The 22495-nt window shown below is 34.5% G+C and overlaps 1 protein-coding gene across 1 annotated transcript in view; it reads left to right on the forward strand.

The window, feature by feature from the left end:
- Positions 1-21134, forward strand: part of NUFIP2 (nuclear FMR1 interacting protein 2) — a 28070-nt gene extending 6936 nt beyond the window's left edge. Inside the window, exons 3-4 of the mRNA XM_010978948.3 lie at positions 11920-11952; positions 14177-21134. Coding sequence (XP_010977250.2) covers positions 11920-11952; positions 14177-14229 — 86 coding nt within the window. The 3' untranslated portion in view covers positions 14230-21134. The remainder of the gene's footprint in view (positions 1-11919; positions 11953-14176) is intronic.
- The last annotated feature ends 1361 nt before the right edge of the window (positions 21135-22495 follow it).

The following is a 22495-nucleotide window of genomic DNA, read 5'->3' on the forward strand; positions in this document are numbered from 1 at the left end:
GGCTATTGTAGTAAGGGTGAATTTTGGAAGTTATTGTGATATTAAATTCCAGAGCTTAGTTGAGAATAACAATGTGGATAAGCAGCTGATATCAGACTTTAATTCTGGGTCTTTGGAAATGGTATGATTTAAGTTTAGAAGGAATGTTCACTTTTCCAACTTAGAAGCATTTCTTTTTCTGTAGACAAGTATAATTGACCTCCTGCTTTTTGTTCGAAGAATATAGGGGGATGGGTGTTGCCTAAAAAGATGTTATATTTTCTCTTTAGAGTTTTTTTTTTTAATTTTTTCTTTGATCATATGTTCTCTCTGCTTTATGTATCATATGCCTCTTTATCAGGGAGCTCACTTGATAGTTCTACTTTGCTTAAATTGAGTAAGAACAGTATTTTGGAGGAGCCTAAAAAGATGGAGTGTCAAACTAATTTGTTCTCTTAGAAGGAATAGTGGGTGCTGAAAGGTAACTAGGAGATAATTTAGATAAACTACAATGTTAGGTACAATTAGCATTGTAGGGACTAGGCTCTTGGGAGTCTGTCCTTTTCATATCCCCAAAGCCTGTGTTAAAAAGGAGCGAGATATTTTTCAAGCTTCATGTTAATAACTTTCTTAGAATATGGTTTATTTGTGTCTTAAAGAAAAATTTGCTGTGTGGCATAACTAATTTAAATCCTTAATGTTTTTTGTTTGATGAATTATGTTTACAAATGATGTTACAAACACCTCTGTTTTTGAGAACAGCAGTTTTCAGCTTTCCTTCTCTATCTCCCCTAACAGAAGTCAATACCCCATGCTTGCATGCACTCACCTAATGTATATGCATATTCTCATTTTTAACAGCAGCTAATTTAGGCAGTGATTTGCAACTGCAGGGAAGACATAGCATAGCATATCAGATAGTAGGGATGAGGTAATTACCGTATTCTCCTGGAAGAATCGCTGCCTTATAGATGAATAACAAAGCTATTTATGTGACTTCTAAGCAAATTAACTAGTTTCCATAACCTGTATCTGCAGACAGTAAGACATTTAGTAAAATAAACAAACGTAATTGAAAATTTTTCTTCCTTTAAAAAAATGGGAGTAAATGGTAGATTTGCCTTATGGGAGTTTAAGAGTAGAAATCCTGGCAGATAAAATTACTTGGCTTCACTTTTCTCCAGTAATGCTCTTTGGAAGTAAATATGAGCTAATCAGGGAGCTGGATGTTTTTAGGAAAGTTAGGACAAAAAAGAAATGTTTAGTGTCTTAAGACATGTGGTTAATCATAAGTTAAATTCTGCAAGGGGAGTTGGGTGTTTTTGGTATTTTCTGTGCCATCTGCCTTTCAGAGACCATTATACTTGGAAAATCTTTACGAACTATTTTGTGCTGGTGGTTGTGTGAGCCTGGGAGGATACCTGGTTGTTATATTCTCTGAAACCTTGAAAAATTCTGGGACAAGTTCTTTCATAAGGTGTTTCACTGGTGGTTTCTTTCTATTATGGAGCAATACAGGCCTTTTAAAATGGGAGTATTAACTGGTTATTTCTAGATACTCTGTATGCATTTACCCTAGAGATGGGCTAACTAAATATGAAATCAGTGGTATTTAAGTAAACTACATACCCTTACGTGGATGCAGTTATATTTAGTTTTGCTGTTACAAAGATTTGGTTTAGTAAAGTGTGTTGGTTTGATTTTGTAGTTGGACATTTATTGAGATTAAATTGATATCGATTGTTTTTTTCTCACTAGAATAAACAGATACTCAGTTCAGTTAGGTCCCAAAGTGGCAGATTCTTTGAATTCCTGCCAAATATAGGTTGGTTCATTAGGTCACTAATTTTTCTTTTGAATTTGTTTTTGAGTCACAATTTTTTGAAGATATGAAGATCTTTTTCTTTTTTTTTTAAGTTACTTATTTATTTAATATTTTGTAGGGGAGCAGATTAGGGTTTTATTTACTTACTTTGATGGAGATACTGGGGGATTGAACCCAGGACCCTCATACATGCTAAGCATGCACTCTACCACTGAGCTATACCCTCCCTGAAGATCTTTTTTTTAAATGAAGACTTTTTTTTTTAAATTTTTTATTGATTTACAGTCATTTTACAATGTTGTGTCAAATTCCAGTGTTCAGCACAATTTTCCAGTCATACATGGACATATACACACTCATTGTCACATTTTTTTCTCTGTGAGCTACCATAACATTTTGTGTATATTTCCATGTGCTATACAGTATAATGTTTATCTATTCTACAGTTTTGAAATCCCAGTCTATCCCTTCCCACCCTCCGCCCCCCTGGCAACCACAAGTCTGTATTCTCTGTTTATGAGTCTATTTCTGTCCTGTATTTATGCTTTGTTTTTGTTTGTTTGTTTGTTTTTGTTTTTGTTTTTTAGATTCCACATATGAGTGATCTCATATGATATTTTTCTTTCTCTTTCTGGCTTAACTTCACTTAGAATGACATTCTCCAGGAGCATCCATGTTGCTGCAAATAGCATTATGTTGTCGGTTTTTATGGCTGAGTAGTATTCCATTGTATAAATATACCACATCTTCTTTATCCAGTCACCTGTTGATGGACATTTAGGCTGTTTCCATGTTTTGGCTATTGTAAATAGTGCTGCTGTGAATATTGGGGTGCATGTGTCATCCTGAAGTAGGGTTCCTTCTGGATACAAGCCCAGGAGTGGGATTCCTGGGTCATATGGTAAGTCTATTCCTAGTCTTTTGAGGAATCTCCACACTGTTTTCCATAGTGGCTGCACCAAACTGCATTCCCACCAGCAGTGTAGGAGGGTTCCCCTTTCTCCACAGCCTCTCCAGCATTTGTCATTTGTGGATTTTTGAATGACGGCCATTCTGACTGGTGTGAGGTTATACCTCATTGTAGTTTTGATTTGCATTTCTCTGATAGTTAGTGATATTAGGCATTTTTTCATGTGCCTTTTGATCATTTGTATGTCTTCCTTGGAGAATTGCTTGTTTGGGTCTTCTGTCCATTTTTTTTTTTTTTTTTAAGTTTTCTTTAACTCTAAAAGAGGTAGTAATCAATGGGGCTTATGTGAATATCCTTTAAGAAAGCACTTACTATTTTCTTGGTTCTGTAGCATAGTTTTTACGTGTTCAGAAGTAATCTCTTAGTTGAATGCAGTTAGGCTTAGAATTTGAAGTTCTATGCATACTTCCTAACTTCAGAAATAAGCCCTTCATCAACTTTATTTGGAAATAGTAGGTAGAAGGGTACATTATGTCAGTTCAGTAGGAATGGCACATTTTTAAAATTAAACATTAATTACTGCGGATTTTAAAAATCTGTTTAGTTGAGGATATGAAATGAAGATACAGTGAGGCATAAAAAAGGAATTAATGGCAATTCTTGGGATTTTTCTTAAACCTTTTGATATAGATATGCTACTGACTTTTCTTAAGAAATAAGTTAATCTTTTGTGGGTTTTGGAGGAATATTGTACCATTACATAACAGTACGTTTAAGGTAAGAGGTAGGTCCTCTTTTCCTATTTATCTTAAGTGACACTTGAGGCAAAACTTTAAAGTGATAATCTTTAAGTTGATTTTGAAAATGTTTAAGTATATATAAGTATAAATATATTTGTGTATATTTTGAAATGGAACCAAATAATGAACCCCAGTAAGCCTATCATCCATCTTAAAGATTTTTAAAATGTCATTCTTACTTCATTTATCCACCTTCACATACTTAGGAGTTTTTAAAAGCAAATTCCAGTTATAATATTTTACTGCTTGATAACTTTGAGTACATTAGAGTGATGGTTTTTAATGCACATACCCAGGACATAGAATTGTTGCCACCTTCAAAGCAGTTACGCAGAATGCTTAGTTAATAGAACTCTGATTTGTTGTCAAAGGCTTAGAACACTACTAGATCCTAACTTTCTGAGGGGATATCTTTGATTTTGAAGTGGTCTAAATAAAGTCCCTTGATACCAAGTCTGTTGAAGTAAGGTTGATGTGAGTGGTTGTGTTAATTTAAACCAATTTATCTTGCCTGGCTAATATTGCACTGAAGCATATCATGCATTCAAAATGCTGACATTTTGGAATATTCATTAAAGAATTTGATAAGGTAAATTTTACCCAGCTCATAGAGATGTAAGGAAGATGAATAGTATAATATTTAATTTTTGATGGTTACAGTGAGTCAAAATGAAAGCTATCCTAGTATAAAATATTACTGAGTCAACTCTAGGCTATTGCATGAATTTAAAAATTTTCTCTATTACCTTCACAGGTGGCAGGTTATTGGCATAAGTGGTTTGATCCACTAGATCTGGATTGGTCCCTGGATTTAAAAGTTTTTTTTTAACTCACTGGGTGATTCTAATTGCTGACTATGATTGTGACTCTAGGTCCCAAACGCTCTAGAGAGCTTTCCTCAGCTTAATCCTTCTTTTCTTTTCTCTGTCTGTTTTCTGTACTCCTACAGAGTTGTGCAGTTATTTGTGTTTTCCTTTCCTTTATGATGTACCTACCATAGGCAAAGTACTTTGTCTCGTTACGGAAGACGTACTTTGATAGGGAGAGTCTTTTCCTTTAAAGAACTTAATTAAGTAGAGGAGAAAACAATACACATGTTTTAAAGGAAAGTTTTAAATGCCATAAGAAGGATACAAATAAGTAGATTTTAGTGGCGGGAGAGAGAATTTCTAATGGAGTAAAGATAGGAAGAGTAAATGCAAGATACGTTTTCCAGGAGGCAGCTGCATTTAAACTGGGTTTTGATGGATGGGGAAGATTTTTTACTTAACAGAAATGCAGACAACAGAAAGATAAAGAACAGAAACATTGGCGAATAAGTCAATGTAAATATTAGAGGGGATCCACTTTGGATGTGGTGAGGGGATATAAAAGAAGGAAGGTAAATTGCTGGCAGATCATAGAGATTTTTAATTTCCATCTGGAGGCGGGAGAGCCACTGAATATCAGGGAGATAGACTGGTGGAATGGAAGTAAACTGACAAGAGACAGGTTTTAATGCTGCTATTCCCAATTCCCATGTATTTGGGCAAATCATTTGTCATTTTGAAGCCTGGATTTCCTAATTTTATAAAACAAGTATATCAGCCTTTGTTTTGTCTTACCAGACTGTACTCAAGTGCTGTAAAAACGGAGTTGGTATTAAGCAGTTGACTTGTAGGTCAGTGTTTGGGTAGATTAATGTGGCACCAGTTTGTAGGGTAGATGGGAAGCCATTTTTCTGATGAGTAAAAGCAAAAGATCAGCCAGACTGTTGGAATATTACAGGCAGAGAAATAACAAAGATTTTCCCTTTGGTATTTGTAGTCAAGCGAATGTATTATTTATCCAAAAATAAACTTTTTTTTTTAAAGTTTTTAGATTGGGTAAGGGCAAGAGGGAACTGATAAATACTTCCACATCTACAGGATATAAGAAACAGGATATTGAAGAGGCAAGTTATGGTTAATTGACCCATAAAACTGATGGGGGCTATACGTAATAGTTTAGACATTTATTCACAGAAGGGTCTGAATACTAAATTTTCTCCTGTACACACAATGCTTAATAAGCATTTTTCACTGTATTTTATTGCAATTGCTCCATGATTGTGCCATCACTACTATCTTTCTAATAATCTTATTAACAGGTACCTGCAGGTGAAGAGAATATATAGCTCTGGTAGACTGCATGCTTAGGGTGCATGAGGTCCTGGGTTCAATCCCCAGTACCTCCATTAAACAAACAAACAAACAAACAAATCTAATCCCCTCCTTTAGAAAAAATAAAAACAAACCAGATAGCTACAGATTTGACTTTGGTTTCAGTCCAAATCGATTTTCCTCTCTATAATATGGGGCATAGAGGAATGTTTGTAACAAGTAATTAATATTGTGTAAGATCCTTTTTTCCCAGTGACTTTCCATTTTAACATCCCTACTGGGTGTTTGATTTCTCATTAATTCTGCTTTTATGAGTACAATAATACTTAATTTGCTTTGATACTAATCTGGAGGGTAACATGTAAGGAATTTAATAGAAACTAAAATTTAACACCCAGATTTTATTAGCTTAAGTCCTGAGGAACAGAAAAGTAACCACCCATGCTATAAAGGCAGAAATTATCTATTACTGTCAGAGTAGTAGCAGTTTCATTCCAAGCAACTTGAATTTGATATTCTACCTTTTAAAGTGAACTGGCTTAGAATAAGTATAGCAGTAGAAATGAGCAAAAAAACCAAAAACCTGCGAACTCCAAGTTTCTATTTTGTGTATTTAGAAGTGGTCCAGAAAATTCTGTTGTGGTGTAGCTCCACTGGGAATATAGGATTAAAATTGATACACTGACAAGTTCATTAAGCATCTCCTGAAAGGTGGTGACTTATAACTGCCTTAGTCAAATTTACTTGAAAATGCACTATATTGCTTTAGGGGTATAGTCAAAAAAGGGGGCAGGTGGGGAGAAATTTCTGATAGGCTTCTTTGCAAAAGGATAGGCAGGTACAGTGACGGGTTGAGAAAGAGAAAATCAGAATAGCAAAACCAGTGTTGGGATAGCCAGAAATCATCAAAAGATGGGCAAGTCTGAATTAGATGAAAAGCAGAATTTAAATTTTTGTCACTACAGAATTTTACAGCATTTTGTCTAAAATGGCTAATCAATAAGGGATTGGGTGGTATGATTACTGGTAAATTGATCTGAGGGTTCTCAGTTGTGGGAGTCACCTTGTTTTGCCTTATGTTTGATTTATTTTCTTTTTGCAGGGAGCCATTATGTGCTTCTTAAAATGTTTAATGATTTTTTTAAATATTCTAGTAAACTGGAACAGTAGTATGTTTTCAATTTTAAAGACAAAAAGTTAAGCTTCTAGTTTGCTCTAATCCTCTTAGCTTCAGTCTTTTTCTTTGAAGGATTTTAGAGTTAAATGCTGAATTTATTTGGTCAGAGTATATGAAATTGCTGTTTTTGTAGGTCAAAAAAGGTTGAGTATTAGCAGTTTCAAATGAGTATTTAATACGACTTTTTTATATATTACTTCCTCATTGATTTATGAGTAGCATTTCATTCAAATCAACATTTATTTTATTGTGCCAAGCATGTGTGAAGCAATGATGGTAAATAGAAAGGGAGAGCTCATGTTATTAATGAACTCAGTCTAAAGGGGAAACATACATGGAAAGAAATATTATTACTAGTGTGATTGCTCTATAGAAAAATGCATTTCAAACATAAAGAAACCCCTAAGGTAGGTGGTGGGATCAGGGGAGGAGAGTAGTCAGAATTCAAAAAAGAAGTGGAAGTTAGCTTATTTATTGTACAAGAATAGGCAGAATATTTTAGGTGGAAGTGGAGTAGTGTTTGAAGATTGCCAGTCATTCCAATGTCAAGGTGAACGGTGCAAGTTAAAAAATCTTAAAGTTAGTCCTCTAATTTAATTTATTAAGGTACCAGCTACTGTTTCAAATGCTAGAAATTTTATACAAGACAAAAACAGATCCAGTCTCCATGTCAGCAGTGAGAATCCATTGAAGTGTTTAGAGCAGTGTGGTCACTATAAGATTTGTATTTTTAAAAGAAGAGAATTATAACCATGGTGTAGAAGATAGAAAGTGAGGCTGGATTGATGGCAATAGAGGCCAGTTAAAAGACAGCTGCAGAAATATTCATAAGATACCACTGCTTGAAACAGGGGCAGTGACATTGGGCTAGAGAAAAAGGGATAGGTAACTAGAAAGTTATAAATGTCTTAACTTTAGGTAAGAATTGCAGTAGTTGAACATTCCTTCCCTAAATTTTCTAGTTTGCATTTCCTTAACTCTACCCACTCTCCTATTTTCTACATGTTTAATATAACCTTCCTGGTATCATTTTCTTTCTCTCAAATGTTGATGTTCCTCCAGTCCCATTTTCATGCTACTCAAACTCTCGGTAATACCTAATTCTGTTGCTGTGTATTAAGCTTAAGACTTGAGCTGCTTTTACCCTAAGTTCGGACCATATATGTTCAGTTCAGTATCACCACTCATATTCTGTTTATAGAACTGAATTTATTTTTTCCCCAAACCTGCTTGCTCTTTCTTGCCTTCCCTCTTAGTAAATTAACATATAGCCCTTATCGTTAAGTTATATATAGGTCCTCTCTCTAACATCTCCATTCTTTTCCATCTCTAATAACAACTGTTCTAATTTCTTCACTTTTGCAGTAACATTTACTGGGCTCTTTTCCTGTATTGTCATTTCATCCATTCTCTTCAGCTGCCTCGAGGAATCATTCCTAATTTAGTATAGGAACCTCAGATTTCTTCAGTGGCCTCCCTTCCATCTGTATTATTAAATAAACTTCCTTTCATGAATGCTTTATGCTCTATCCCCCAAATAGCAGAATAGCTTTCTCTGACTCTTTCCTTGGTGACTTTTTTCATCTCTGTTTCCTAAATAGTGCTGTTCTTTATCTAAATCTTTTCCTCTTAGTGACTTACTAAATTACTGCTAAAGCATAGGTCAGTAAACTTATTTTATAAAGGATCAGATAGTAAATATTTTAGGCTTTGTGAGCTATAGGGTCTCTGTTGTAATTATGTGTTACTTGGTTCTGCCTTGCACACAAAAGCAGCCATAGGTAATATTTACAATGGGTGTGGCTCTATTCCAATAAAACTTTATTTACAAAAACAGGTGGTAAGTAGAACCTAGTTTGCTGACTCTGCTTTTAGCACACCTTTTTTTTTTTTTAATACTCTCAAGTTTTGTGCTGATGCTTCTACCTAGAAAAGCTACCTGTTTTACCAAGCTCACAGAGGCAGAGCATTTCTTTCTGTTTTTGCATCTATATCCCTAGCCCCTAAGTAGTGCTTTTTAATCCACTTCGAATTAAGAATTTGTAGGTAATTGGACATTGACTACAGGAAGCATTGTGATAGGGAGCTATGTAGAAAGTAGTCTGCTTTAGAAAATTGAATGTTAGATTTTCTTTATTCGATGAGTGGCATAACTATTTGAATTTTTAAATTTTAATATAGTAAAATTTCAAATTTGGATGGTGGTGGTCTGAATGGCAGCATTTTAACAAAATAAATTGTCTACTTTGGTGTTTCTTGCATATAATCATGCAAACAATATTTGATTTATATCCCTTTTGCATCTTAACTTTGAGTTTCATGGAAACAATTCTAATCAAGGAAATCAAGTTACTACTAGTTATAGAAGTAATTAATATTAAATAACAGGGAATTGCATTCATTTCTCAGTTCAGCTCTTCAGGTAATGCTGATTTCTCAGCTAAAAGCTAGGCTGGTGCATGGTTAGTTTTTTAGCTAGGTTGTACATCCCTTTTCCTTCTTCAAAAGTCATAGTCACACGTAGCTGACTGTATTTCAACTAAAAAACAAAACAAAACAAAAAACAAATCATAGTCAAATTCACTACTCCAGAACCTATATTTGAGGGTAATAAAATTTTCTTGCCAGAAATAATTTAAAATCTGTACTATTAGAGTAGATCGTAAATCTGAATATTCTAGTTTAATAAAGCTCAGGAAATGTCTTCAGTTCATTAAAGAAATGGAGTGTTTGCAAATAGTTACTTTTGTCTTTATTCTAAAATTTGTATGTTTACTTTGCTTTTAAAGTAGTATGGCTGCTACTGTGACTCTTGAGCGTAGTGTGTTCCCCCCAAAAAGGGAGGGGGGCAGAGGCAGGTTGAGGTTTGTTGTGGGGAAGAGAAAGGGAAATGTTACAGCATAGGTGTCCTAAAATGAAAAATTTGTTACTTTCTTTTCTCAACATACAACTAAATACAGATTTATCTTTGCAGTAAACAAACTTAGAATAGTGAGCATCAAGTAATCTGTGTATACCAAAATTCTTAGGAATTTATTTGTTGCAAAATGTGAGATTTCTGTGCTTTAACTAAAGAGAGGGAAGAGGTTGATTGGATTAATTTTTTTTGTAATGAGGGCAACCAATGAAAGACCTATCTTTGAACTTAAGCCATTCTGAGATCCAGAAATTTGTAGATAACAGCTCTAATGACTATGGCAGCTATTCCTAATTGTAACTGATGGGATTTTAGAGATTTATTGAAGTGATTGATGTAAGTGCCATGACTAGAATTCCTTTCCTGATACATCTCCCCCCCCGCAAGATTAGACTGGATGACAATTCTCTCTCCTTCTCCTAGGAGATAGGAATTTTTCTGCCAATCTTCGGATGGACATCTGCCCAGCAATTTAAAGGCCATAGTATACAGCTAAACTTTTGGACCAAGTGGCAACCAGTGCATTATTCTCAGTCTTTGTTTCGTCAGGGAATTGCTATGATACTTTGAATGGGATTTTATCTGGGTAATTACTTTGATCATTTTCAGTAATTAACCTATTGCTCCAAACATCAAAATCTTCAGTTTTTTAGAAGTGAGTTTGATGGGGGTTGGGGGGCAGGGAGAATGTGATTCTACCGTTGTCAGTCCCCATCCATATACATAAAACAAAAGTAATAATTTTGGATCTATAGACTTACTTTCTTTCAGCCCTGGGGAGCCATTAATTGTACCTTAACTGTAATCCATGTCCAGATATATCTGATTTTTTTTTTTAATTGAAGTATAGTCAGTTACAGTGTCAGTTTTTGGTGTACAGCATATTTCAGTCATATATATACACACATATATTAGTTTTCATATTCTTTGTCATTATAGGTTACAAGATACTGAATATAGTTCCCTGTGCTATACAGAAAAAATTTGTTTTTCAGATACATCTGATCTTAATGAGCTCCAGTTTTATTTTCTTTATCTATAATTGGTTGCTGATAAGTTATAGAATACAATTACAGAGAGTCCAGTTATACAGAATAAAATCACCTTTTTGTCTTTTCAAAATGGTACCATGGAAGAGCACTTGTTCTCAGTGCTAGTTATAGTTATTCCTGAACTAAGTAGTTTTTGTTTACATTAATCTCCTAGTAGAGTACTTCCTTTTAAGGAACAATTCTTGGGTTCTTGTGGATTCCTCAAGACTTCAAATATCCCTTCTGTGAAGCTTTCTCTTACGCTTCCAGGTAGAGTTCTTGCCTTCTCTCTATATGTCACTATAGTTTGGTCATGTACATACTTTGCTTCTAAGATACTAAAGTAGGCACATTATAGATAATCATATTTGAATGGAATTGGAGCAAATAAGGATTGTATGTTATTAATAAATAGGTATGCATTGGCATTTTGACCTTACAGGTTAAAATAAGAGTAGATTTGGTTTGGAGGAGAGAACTATCTGCCGATAGCCTAAGAGTTAAGTAAAATTTTAATGAAACATTTTAAGCATCAGACTTGCTTAATCAAATTTGATGAATGCTTCATTCAAACGACTTGGGCACCTTGTTGAAGGGTTGTGGGTTGCCCCCCCCAAAAAATAAATAAAAACCAACCTTGGTGTTTTTTAATAACTGTTATAAAAGATATATTTTATTGCATGCTTCTGCATATCTTTGCTGATTGCCTAGGCAGAATTGTTCTTTTGGCAGTTTGATTTCAAATAATAATTGACTTTCTGTAATCAACACTTAACGGCCATCTGAATGACACTCAAGAATTACAGGAAAATGAGTGTTTTGTAGAACTGCTACTTCAGCCCTACCTCCAGCCCAGCAAGAACCAGTCTAGGTTGTTGGTTGCTTTTTTTATTTGTTTTTTTTGTTTTTGTTTTTGTTTGGGGGGGGGGTTGGCTTTTTTTTTTTTTTAAGATTATACACCATTAAAATTTTTTGCAAGATTGACCTTTATTCTTTATGCTCTATCACCTATATAGGTTCTTAGATTTAAAGTGAAAAGCATAGCTTTGAACTTTGCTCTTGGTTTATAAAAAAAAACCCAAACCTTGTATTTAAAAAAAGTTGGTGTGTAAAAATAATCCTTTTTTTCTTCTTTGCAGAAATGGAATCTGTTTGGAATTTGCAGAAACAAGGTAAGAATGGTTAGGTTATCTGAAATGTTAGTATTAATCACTAATTACTGTACATTATTTTGAGGTCGGAATAATGTGAATAGTGGCCTACGAAGTAAATATCCTTTGTATTTTGACTTATTTAATAACTACAATCAAAGGGCACTAGCTGCCATACTAGGACTGCTAAAGATGGGATAATACTATAAGTGAAAAGAATGTATATGAAAGTACTCTTTACCTGCTACGTGAAGAACAAGAATATCTTTTTCCCTTGATTATGAAAGTAAGACAGACCATAAATATTTCTAATCTAGGAAACCAACATGAATAAGTGTTTCCACTTACAGCCAGTCTTTATCTGTATTTGTGTGATAGACAAGGGGTAGCCCAAGAACTGACATTCATAGTTTAGAAAAATATCAGCTGTTTTAGAAACCTTATTTGGACTGTATATTCTTTGAAAAGATGATTAGAAATTTAAAGAATAGCAAATTAGCTTCCTTACTCCCATAAATGAGATGTGAATAGCTGGAGGGCAGAGGGACTAGATAATTCACATCTGGATAATTTGAAATTTTCAAAAACTTGAAATTGGTTACCCTGATTGTTGTGTACCTTCTTTACAAATACAGTAAAATATGGTAGTTGTGGATACCTGAAATAAAGTGAGTTTTGGTTTGGAGAGTTAGTCAGTAATAGATTTGGGCTTTCATAATCCTGTAATTGAATTGGATCCCACTTCTCATCCACTTTGCTAGTTAAAATAAGTGAATTTCAAATGGCTGTGAAATTCCTAAAGTTTTTCAGAACTTGACATTAGAAATTCTGTTTTCTTGTTTTACAAATTAGGAAGGTGGGGGTGGCGGGTTTAGGCTCAGTGGTAGAGCATGTGCTTAGCATGCCTGAGGTCCTGGGTTCAATCTCCAGTGCCTCCATTAGAAAAAATAATACACCTAACTTACCTCCCCCCTAAAATTAAAAAAAAAAATTAAAAAACAAAACAAATTAGGAAACTGAGACACAGAGAGGTAATTATATAAGGTAGAAAGTATCAAGACTAGAAAGTAGGTTTTCTTGATTTTCCAACATTGCTTCTTCCACCTTCTCTCTTGTCCTTAGGCCAGGTCTTTTTTGTCAAGAGAGCTGTGGCCTGAAGGTAACTAGCAAGCTCTTAGATTATTTTGAGTTGCTTTCTATGTACCTTCTTAACTGAAACAAATTTTTAAAATATAGACTATCAAATATACCCTGCAAATGTAGACCTACCTCCAAAATGGCTATTAATTGTTGAGAATGAGCATCATCATCTCCATGGCAAGTTGCTAGTGGATGTCCCTTGGAGTCCCAAAAAGGATATTGTATTATTTATGGACTAAGATTGGTTGCTTAGGTGAGCTGGAGTTCTTCAATATTATTTTCAGGCCTTTATACTTTTCTGTTAGGTGACAAGTTATTGGCTCCCTATTTTTCATTAAAGCATGTGTACTTCAAAAAGTTCTTAGGATAGGTAGACATAATAGTATGTAATAAGATCTTTGCTCTCCAGAAGAGGGGAGCATACAGATGAACATTAAGAATTTAAAATAGCACTGAAGTCTTTGCCCAGACACATTGTAACTGTTTTATACTTGAACCTAGGATATCCACGGATTTTTGCTACTGCTGAGAATAAAGTCTAGTGGTGTATGGGAAATGAGACGGAAGAAATAAGTCATAATTGGTAGTTTTGCAGACTTAATTTAATCTGAAGTTTTTGGTGCTATGTGCTACTTGAACAGTTCCTTACTAGAGAATCCACACTGGTTAAAATAAATTTTAACTTCATTTTGCTAAGAAGAACAGAAGAAAATAAATCAAAGTGTTTATTTTAGTATTGAATCATTGACAAACTTAAGCTTTGTCTGCTTTTATCAATTGTGCTACTTTCATTTTATAATCAGAAGAAACAAATTATCCTTGTTAACTGAATTCAACCCTCTAATCTGTAGGTGTTGGGGCCCCTCACTGGCTAGAAGAAAGACCCTGATTCTGGGAATCCATTGGGATAGTGAACTATTTATTGGGTTAAGAAAAAGTGGATCACACTTGTGTTAATACAAAGAGGAAATGATCTTTAAATTGTGTTTTCATAAAAGGGGAAGTTTAAATGATGATGGTTCTTTGGGATTTGGTTTTTGAACATGGGCATTTGAAGATTCTAGAGCTTGTTTTTTATTTATGTATTTCTTTTTTAACCCTCCAGATCCCAAAAGGATAATCACTTACAATGAAGCCATGGATAGTCCAGATCAATGAAGGACCAGACTGCCTATTTGTAACCTTTCTGCAGCATTAGAGCCACCGTTCATGGGGGACACAAGGCTTTTATGCTCCTAGATCTTCAACGCAGCAGAGGAACCATAAGTAGAATCACAGGATAATATATACAAATATATATATATACATATATATATATAGTTATTTAAAAAAAGGCAACTGAAAGTAATTAGACTTCTTAAGGAATCAAATTTATTTCAAGAGACTACACATGGTTATTTAATCTTCGGTACTGAATAGTTTTTTTTTTCTTTTGTTAGTTTTTGTTTTTAAGTGTGAATGCAAGTGATTAATGAATATGGACTTATTAACAAGCGTGGTTCTAAAGTTCCTGCTGTCATCAACTTGGGCAACAAATGACCCACTGGAAAGGCAAATCCACTTAAAAGATCTCTATCTTGTTCTGTGACTAAAGTGATACACTAATCATGGGGAACCCAGAATGATTCAACATTTTCCCCCACTCTTCCCTTGATCTTTTGGTTATACTTTGAGCCCTGCGAGAATGCTGGATAAATGCCTTGAAGTTTGCAGGGGTGGGGTTTTTTTTGTTTTTTGTTTTTTTTAATATGATTTGCATGTCTTGCCAGGAGTTAAGCAGCCTCTGTGGGGTGTTGGGGAAATATTTTTCTTTCCTTTTATTTTTTGTGGGGTGGGAAAAGGGGAGGGAATTGAAGTTCTACAATTCTGGAATAGTTGGTGGTACATAGTTCACTTGACTTTGGTTGCATATTGGACTTTAATAAGTAAAAAATCCATAAGTGTCATTTGAAGAAAAGTTACAGAACAAACAATTGGCTTTAGATACTTAATACATGGAAAAATATTCCTGTGCCCATATTTTAATGTAATTGTATAAGTGGGAGCAAAAATATATTCTGCTTTTCAACTGTAGGTGCTCCAGACTTGCTCTCTGTCACTAACACTAAATGTGCTGTTTTTCTTGTTTTTCATCAAACATCTGAAGAAAAACTTCCGTACCTTTCTGTAAATTCTTTTAATTTCTCAGATATATCTTAAAAGGGGAAGAAAAAAGTCCATGAAAACTATAAAACTTCATGTTTTTAGCCAGTAAGGAGATAATAAACCCTGCCTATAGAAAGTGTGTTTTCATGCAAACTATACTTCTGAGCTTATTAGCTTCTAATTATATTCTAATAAATATATTTTATTACTAGAGCAAATGGGTTTTTTAAGGACAATAATGTGAAATTCTGGAAATTTTCTTTTGGGCAGAGAAGAGCATTAGCCCTGTCTTATCACATTACCATCCTGTTGCACTGCAGCTTGTATATAGCATGCTAAAATAAATTTTTTTGTGTGTGCAAAAACTAAGGGTCCAATTTAAGATTGGGTGATGTTAGTGGCATAAAAACAAGTTCTCTGGCCTGACATAGATAGCATCGCACCACACACACACCGAAATTAGTATATCCATGTATGTTAAATACAGGTTAAAATAGCAGGGCATTTATATAGAGAGATTGTAGTCTTCTAATAAAAGTAGACTGGATCCCCTTAGGTATTTGGGGAGAAAGTAACTACTTTTGCTCAACCCTTTTGCGTAAGAAATGTCCAGTTTTGAGCGACTGTAGTATGGATGAGTTTTCTTGTTTTGTTGATTATTTGAGGCTTTTAATAAGTAGTTTGTGAAAGAAGTTGTTGGACTCGGCATAGAGTAGAGAAAATATCTTTATAGTCTGGATTTCTGCCCTGCTTAGATTTTAAAAGTATAAGCATGGATTGCCAATTCCACTTGATGTAAACAAAACTTTTATACATAATATATATATATATAATAACTTATTGTATCAGTCCAGGTTCAGAAACTTGTGGTAGGCCAGTTCCAGATAGTTTCATTTCACCTGTAAACTGTATCACTTTTACTGATATTGTAATTTTCAAATGTATAATATGTTTACAGATGTGCCCTGCATTTAGTCTGCCTTGTTCTATTTTGATTTTTGTTGAGTCTCCTGCCTGCTTGCCAAAAGCTAGGATGCTTCAGGCCCATGTACAATTGAAAGCAGAGGCATCCTTGAGCTTTAAAGCATTGAACAAACTGGAAAAATGCATCATACCACATACTGAAGTGAAAGAAGTCTGTGTTTTTGTGTTTTTTTTTAAATAAAAATTTTCAAAAGGTTAAAAAAAAAAAGATACAAGGTTGATTAAAGGATAAAAAAGACTCCAGTTTGTTTTATAGGTTTTAAAGTTCTGCTGTGTGTTCAATTGCCTTGTGTAACCAACCACTTGTCGCCTTAGGGCCAGGTTCTTCCCCCCCGCCCCCCTCCCCTTCCTTTTTTAAAACATCTATTTTGTTTTCCTGGAATTTGAAAGCTCTTCTGTCTCACAACTCACAAGAAACTTTCTGGGTTTGTGACATACAGAGGTTGAATGAATATATATTTTAAAAGGAAAAAAAAAAAAGCCCCCATCTGAATTTTTACTTTAGAAGCAACACTTACTTTAAAATATCTTTTGAAAGCTGAGGTTGCTTTCCAGCTTCCTTAACATACCGCTTAGGCCTCCCATGTTTAGAGAAGCCAAAAAGAATGTATCCCTTCTCTGTTTGTCCAAAGGTTTTTGAGAGTCTCACTTCTAAATGAAACGATGCAACATTTCACTTTGATTTCCCCACTGAAATTTCTTTGATTATATGGTTAGAGGTATAAAGTTAGGAATGTCTCTTAACCTTCTGGAAACCCTAGTGCCCCATCGTATTAACTGTCAGTATTTTTTGGGCATTGGGTGAATGGGCTTATTTGCCTAGGTACAAGCAGGACTTGGGAACATAACTCCTTTGTGCTGTTTGGTAACACTTAACTCTACTTGTCGCAATCTTTCTTCCTAGGTCCTCACACAATTCCTTACAGAGCACTTATTAAAAAAAAAAAAAAAACTTAAGAGTTGATCTGTTTTCTGATTATTTTGTGTAAGCTTCTAAACTTCAGCTGTGATTAATTTAGCACATTTAAATAACATTGATGTGTTATTGTTCGGTATAAAGAATTTTTCTTCAACTCAGAGTATTAGTACTGTAGCATAAACCAAATACAGTCTAGAGGGGATTTTTAACATCCCTCCATTATAAAGACTGAAAAGGTGTGTGTTTCTGTGTGTGTGTGTTGAATGCTTGTGTATGAGAGAGAGAAGGAGATATTAAAAATTAGTAAATGAATGTGTGTAAGACATTGTATTAGTATTCAGAGAATGAACTTGTATTTATTTTGTGCCATTTGTTTTCATTACACAGAATAAAGTCAGGTGGTTTTAATCCTTAAAAGGGTAGTATTTGAAAAATGGCACTAAGAATGAAATCATGACCTATTTTTTTAATAGCTATGAAGATACTAATTATGGGTGAAGATTTCTTTTTAAATCTGTCTTGATCGTAGGCTTCTGTGTCACATACCACTCTTTTGCAGATGTCTTGAATAATTCCCCTTCCCCACAAAAGACAGGGTGTATTTACCTTTCTCTTTATTCACCCCACTTTGCTGAACTGAAGTTAATTCCATAGCCTTTCCTCTGACCTTAGTAATGAGCTTTCACATACAGTGTATTTACAGCATCTATAGTTAGCCCTTCCTCCTCCTCTGCTTTCTGAGAGGGGAAAGACAATAACTAGGAATTTGTTAATGCCAGTTTTTTTCTTGAAGTAAATGGCTGGAGAGCTTCTCTCCATTTTAGAATTTGCTGTTCTTAATCCTCTGCTTACCTAATCATCACAGAATCTGCGAAAACTTTATAAAGAAGTAAAAAGTGCTGCATTGTTTTTTCAAGTAACAGTTTCTAGGGAAAATATGATAAAGCTCAATTATGAGTGTTGTCCACAATATAAAATGTGTTTTCTTCACACAACATTACATAGCAGCAGTAGTTTCATGCTTGGTTGTTAGTAGGCTTGATGCTAATTCATTTGAAGGCATCTAATGATTTATTTTTTGCTGTAAACTTTTTAAAACACAAAAAAGCCATTTAGTGTGAAATTGTCGTATACCAAATGGCCACAGTCAAGGAAATCTGGAAGAGGACTTTACTTGATTTTAAATTCCACTAAACAAGGAAGGAGTCATCCTTTGAAGGCTTTCTTCCTCAGAGAAATAGATGAAAAGTCCAAATTCCTAGAATTATGGGTATCATTATACCATTGGGCCATATCTTCAAGTAACACATGATCCCTCTTATATCCTATGCTAATTATGAAACACACTATATTGGGACAAATGTATGTTCTCATCAGGTCTGTTGATGTTGCAACAGTTGATGTAGATTCTGATCAGGCAGTGTCTTAATACCGCTACCCATAATTTTACTGTTGTATTTTAAAGAAGGTAGAATTTGCTCATCTTTTTTTCCCCGCAAAGTGTTGATATTTAAAGGGGAGGGACAGAGGACAAAACTAGAAGAATAATAGCTGCTCTTCAGTTTGCAGAGACACACATAGGTTGCCGTTAGTTCTTAGTATCAACGTTACTTTCATTAATTAATTGACAGAGCACCAGGATTCTTTTATAGTGAGAAAGATGGGCTTCTGCTTTAAGTATCTTAAAATGTTGCTTTTTAAATATTCATCAGTCTGAGATGTGTGAGAACCAGGACCACCCTGGGTTGGTTTAATGAATGATGAATCATTGGCTTCGTTCAAAAGCACTACTTTACTGAGGTTTAAATTAAAGTTCACACCCTTTTGGTACTCGAAAAGGGTCTCGCGAATAAGAGTTTTAAGTAGTCTGTACAATAGAAACACCCGGTGAACCATGAATGGTTTGTTGCTTTTGCATTACTAGGAGTGTCAAATAGCAATGATGGGCTGGAAACTTACAGAGCAGCCATCCTCACATATGGGATTGCTGATTCAGACTTCCCTATCCATAAAATTTTATGTCCAGAGTTCTAAAGCCATCTTATAATACTGCAGTATCCCTTTTCTAACAGCCTTATTAAAGTAGCTACAAACATTTATTTTCCAGTTTAGTTTCACTTTCGCTGCATATCAAGAGTTTTACTCTACAGACCAACAAACCAACTTGAGGTAAATTATATAGCTTTCCATATATCCTTTTTTCCTCAGGTGCTAAACAAAGGCTCCAAAAATGGATACTGCTTTAGTAATGTCTGTTTTCTTAAATATTTCTTTTGCTAGCTGTAAAGATTTGATGTTAACAAAAATGGTTTTAATATGTAAATATGAGTGAATGCCTTTAGTTTGCCCTTGTTTGTTAGTTTGTTTCATCCTCTATAGAGGAGGGTCCTTTCATTATCTTGAATACATTTCATTAGGTATTGTTGCATTTTTAGAATGAAAAAACAATTATTTCTGTCTTGGATTAATCCTGCTGCTGCTATGAGAAACTGAAAATCAAGAATGTGATGCACTTTTTACATTACTATAAACCGTACCTTTATAGGTTGCTTTGATACCTTTCCTGTAGCACAGCCACTAACAAAAGTGAATGAATTTAAAAATTCTCTTTTGGAGGTAATCAGTACAAGTAGTTATTTATGGTATTGGCCTTTGAAGGACATTAACTTAAGAAAATACAAATTCTGTTAGTATTACACTTTTTGGCCTTAAAGTGTCTTCTACTACTGAAAATATTCTAAATCTTAATTTTGCTTCTGTTTTCCCTCTCTGCCTCAAAAGGAGGAGTTGGAAGGAATGGCTTGAAAGAAGTAGTATCGTTGGTTTGTTGCTGATCTATCTTAGAAAGAAAACAATTGTCTACTATATAATCTGAGGACTTAATTTTTTTTTGTTGGTATACAGAGGAGAAATAATGATGCCCCAAGCCAATCTAATTTAGTTGAATCAATCAAAACTCCAACTGTTCTGCTTCTCTAGTCTATTTTTGCTTAGTGAAGATAAACTTTAGTAGAATGCTACTTGACAAGAGTAAAAGTCATTTCTCAAGCACATAATCAAACTTGAAGGAGATTGAACCCAATGTGATGGAGGAAAAAACACCAAACAGGGTGGAGGAATATGAGAAAGATGTGGTCCAAAGCTATCTGGTTATATTTTGATGTTGCCAATATTGCAAAGCCAAAATTTTAATTTGCTTATTTAATATATTTGTTGGCCAGAGATCTATTTTTATATCAATGTGCCTTGCATGTATATTTAAAAAAAAATTGGAAAGGCCATGCCTGAGATAGTTGATGGTTCTTACCACCTCACGAATTTTTATGCAGTATGGAATGCTCATTCTATCGCCCAACTGGTGCTCTCTGTTTAAAAGTTATAGATCTTGTCACAAACTGGAACTATTTTATAAACTGGGAAAGTGATTTAATTTACTTTGTTTTTGTTTTTGTTTTAATCCCTAAGTCTGTTAGTGGCTGTTCTGTAGTGGGAAATAGTAAGAACATTCTTCACTTCCTTTTTCTCTCCCCTTAGCACCTTCAAGTAATGTGATGACACCATTTCTTGTGTGCTTTGAAGAGTTTCAGCCTGCTGTTTCCTTTAGTGTTGTAAAGTGTTATAAAAAGCATTGTTTGCAAAATCTAGGGAGATAATGGAGTCCACTTTAATTTGGAATTCTATGTGAGCTATGATCCAAGTTATTGGCTTTTTCCAACTTTAAAAGTTTTTATTGTTAAAGCACCTTGCTTAGAAAATTTTAATTATTTATGTCTGCAACAATTGTCTCAAAATAATGAACTGTGCAATTGTCATTAAAAAAAAAAAAAAAAAGATCTGAACTCTCCCTACTGTGACTTGTTAGTTTCTCTGTATTTCCTGCCAGTGTAAATGTGAAAAGCTTTGCTTGCATTACGTTTTAGAAATGCATTTTGCACACTCGAATTTTGCCGAAGCTCCATGAAAAGGTTAGATCTAAGTAGATGAATAAAGCTATGCACATGTTTTGAAAGTTTAATTTGTGTGTCATTACCAAAAGTGACCTATCCTTGTTACTTTGCTGCTCTGAGCTTCACCATCTTTAGAAACATGACTCAAAGTTACAGTTCTGGGCTAGCTCATCAGTGGGACTAGAAGAGAGGAAAACTGGCACCTATATAAATAACTTAGGTTTAAATGAGAGCTTGACTTGTATCTTCTAAAGGGCTTTTTTGAAATAGGGCAGTTTTATCAGCTTTACAAACTCTTGGATACTCTTCAGTGAACTTTTGGTTTATTTGGTCAGATAGAAATGGGAAGTAATTGAAACTGAAATGAAGGAAGGAAAAAAAATTAAAAAAAATAAAAACAGTGCAGTTTCCAAAAAAAAAAAAAAAATGAAGAACCTTTGCCACATGGAGTTCTGTGACAATTTATGTCTTAAACCTGGTTTAAAGGTAGGATATCCTTTTTACGTTTGCTTTAGCATAAATTTGATTTACTCAGTGAATGATTGACTTCATTAGAATCATTCATTTAAAGATCAAAGCACGGGTTGTTTTAAAGATAATACGTATCTTAAAAACTGCCCAAGCTTATTAGAACAAATTTTAAAATTGGGCTAATTTGGTTAAATTGCTGCAGTCTGCATGTACTAAATAGCTTTACTTCACATGTATGTGTACTTAAAAGTTTGTGTAGATGTACTGGACAGATTTTGTCAAATCATCTTTTTAAAAGATTGTTTTGTATTCTCTTCCGAACCTTTCTAGACGAGGCTAATAAGTTTATTAAGTAGAGATAATACTAACGGTATTTCCCATCTGCTCCTAGATAAAGAAGTATTTACATTTTATAGCTTTTTCCTACGTGTAGGATTACTTCTCTGTCATTAAGTGTGCTCCTGATGTATGTTGTTGATTTGCAAACACAGCAAAACCCTTCCTTCTGTATCTTCACTGAGTGACAGTTAAAAGCTAAGTCTACTGTCAAGACTTAAGAGGTGGCCCGTAATGCATGGCCTTAAAAGGCATGAATGCAGGAGTGTAGCATCATCTTAGATGGCTATGGCTACTCCTCAGCACCTGTCAGTAGATCACATGTTCAGTCTTAGAACATATTAGAGGAGCAAAGTAATTTCTGTGTATTGTGTGCATCAGCACTTAGGAGCTGAGTTACCTCTTAATCTGGGGGAAAGGACAACTAGCAGGCTACAACCATGTTAGAGGATATTTTTCCTTCCCTCTCCCAATTAAAAAAATGTATTTTCAGTGTTTGTTTTGCCCAGTCAAAAAGATAGGCTGATTTTCTAGATATAAGAACAGTGGCTAGAAATTTACCCTTTTGCTGAATGCTTACATATTTGCCATAGCTGTTTCTGATGTCATGGATTCTGAGGAA

The sequence above is a fragment of the Camelus dromedarius genome, chromosome 16, assembly GCF_036321535.1.
Source record: "Camelus dromedarius isolate mCamDro1 chromosome 16, mCamDro1.pat, whole genome shotgun sequence".
Classification (NCBI taxonomy): Eukaryota; Metazoa; Chordata; class Mammalia; order Artiodactyla; family Camelidae; genus Camelus; species Camelus dromedarius.